The sequence below is a fragment of the Trichinella spiralis genome (genome assembly GCF_000181795.1).
Source record: "Trichinella spiralis strain ISS 195 chromosome Unknown Scfld5099, whole genome shotgun sequence".
NCBI lineage: Eukaryota > Metazoa > Nematoda > Enoplea > Trichinellida > Trichinellidae > Trichinella > Trichinella spiralis.
In genome coordinates, this window is record NW_003532038.1 from 1 (window position 1) to 1,539 (window position 1,539).

The 1,539-nt window shown below is 39.6% G+C and overlaps 2 protein-coding genes across 2 annotated transcripts; both read left to right on the forward strand.

Annotated features, from left to right (window-relative positions):
• Positions 1-261: 261 nt before the first annotated feature.
• Positions 262-893, forward strand: Tsp_15155 (solute carrier organic anion transporter family member 4A1; the record flags this gene model as incomplete). Its single annotated transcript, XM_003366967.1, has 1 exon — positions 262-893. A coding segment is annotated over one exon (632 nt), but the record flags the coding sequence as incomplete, so codon positions are not given.
• Positions 894-923: 30 nt separating this feature from the next.
• Tsp_15156 (solute carrier organic anion transporter family member 4A1) lies at positions 924-1,514 on the forward strand. Its single transcript, XM_003366968.1, has 3 exons — positions 924-1,052; positions 1,166-1,320; positions 1,436-1,514. The coding sequence occupies exons 1-3, from the start codon at positions 924-926 to the stop codon at positions 1,512-1,514; spliced, it is 363 nt and encodes a 120-aa protein (XP_003367016.1).
• The last annotated feature ends 25 nt before the right edge of the window (positions 1,515-1,539 follow it).

Below are 1,539 nucleotides of genomic sequence, written 5' to 3' on the forward strand. Positions count from 1 at the left end.
TATATTATGTGAAAACGAATGAATATTTTCATAAGCGAAATTGTTGTTGACGTATTCTCTGATCAGCACAGTTGTTGTTGTTATGAAAATTGAATTTATTTTGCAGGCGATTCCATTTGATAAACATGATAATCAATTACATACAGTAGGATGAAGTGATTCAAGTTTAACCGAAATATTGGAATATTAATGAAAAAAGGAATGTATTTTAATACTAGAAGATTGTTTTGTTATTTTTGTTTTGATTGTATGCATTTTAAGATGCTTTGAATTGGCAGCAGCATCGTTCACAAGAAAGACGTTGCCAGTCTGATGCACCATGTTTTCCAGAAACGAGCAAAGATATATCGGTTGAGATTACTTGTTTGAAAAAGACCGGCGACAATGTAAGAAGTACAGTATTGGAACATCACGACAGTGTGACTGTGATCGAAGAAGCGGTACAAGTGGAACCGTCGTCGATAATGAGACGAATCACAGACGATGTGAAGCACATTCCTGCCGCCTGTTGGAAATTGATCTCGAATCCTTGCTATATGTGCATCACGCTGGCCGCGTCGATTGCCGGTTTGCTGATCAGCGGATTCAGCGGTTTTATGGCGAAATATCTCGAACGTCAGTTCAACGTTGGGAGCAGCAAGGCGAATTTGATAATCGGATGCATCATGGTACCGTTCGCTGGCGCTGGTACACTTTTCAGCGGTTATGTGGTCAAGCAGTTTCGCTTGACTCGTGACAAAACGTTGAAGTATTGCATTCTTATGGAGTTGAGCGGCTTGGTTCTTTCGCCGATGTTCTTCGTATACTGCGAACCGTCGAAATTTATGAACATCCAAGCCAGCTATCCGACACTATTTAATAACAGGCAAGCGAGATGTGCTGTTGCTTTGTGAATCGTGACTTTTTAATATTCGATTTTCCATATGCACTTGTGCAGAACCACTGACAGTGTGCTGATGGATGTTGGCTTTGGACAGGCTTGCAACGATCATTGTTCTTGTTCAGTGAATGAATATCACCCGGTTTGCGGCCGTGTGCAGAACGTCATGTCGGTATTTTTCAGTACATGTTACGCCGGTTGTCCAGAAAAATATCAACGCACCAAGAAAGTGATATATATATTTTTCGAATGAAATTTCAAATCATATCATCCATTTTTTGTCAGGTATATTCAAATTGTACGTGCGTGGACGACGGTGCGGTGTCAGTGGGTTGGTGTGAATCGAGTTGCTCGTCGTTGTCCATTTTTCTCTTTCTGTTCGCTCCGATGTGTTTTGTCACTTTTTCCGTTGGTGTACCGGCACTTTCTGTCGTTCTGAGGTAAAATGATTTATTAATTTTAGAGAAATCAAAAATATATTATTCAAATTGTTATGTTGTCGTTGTTGCATCTTCTATCAGCAGGTATTGTATAATTTGTAAATTCATCTTTCAGGTCTGTCGATTATGACGATCGTTCATTTGCACTTGGTATTCAGTGCATATTAATTTCGATGCATTGGTATGCTTGTTGATTGAACCCAAACGTATTTTGTGTTC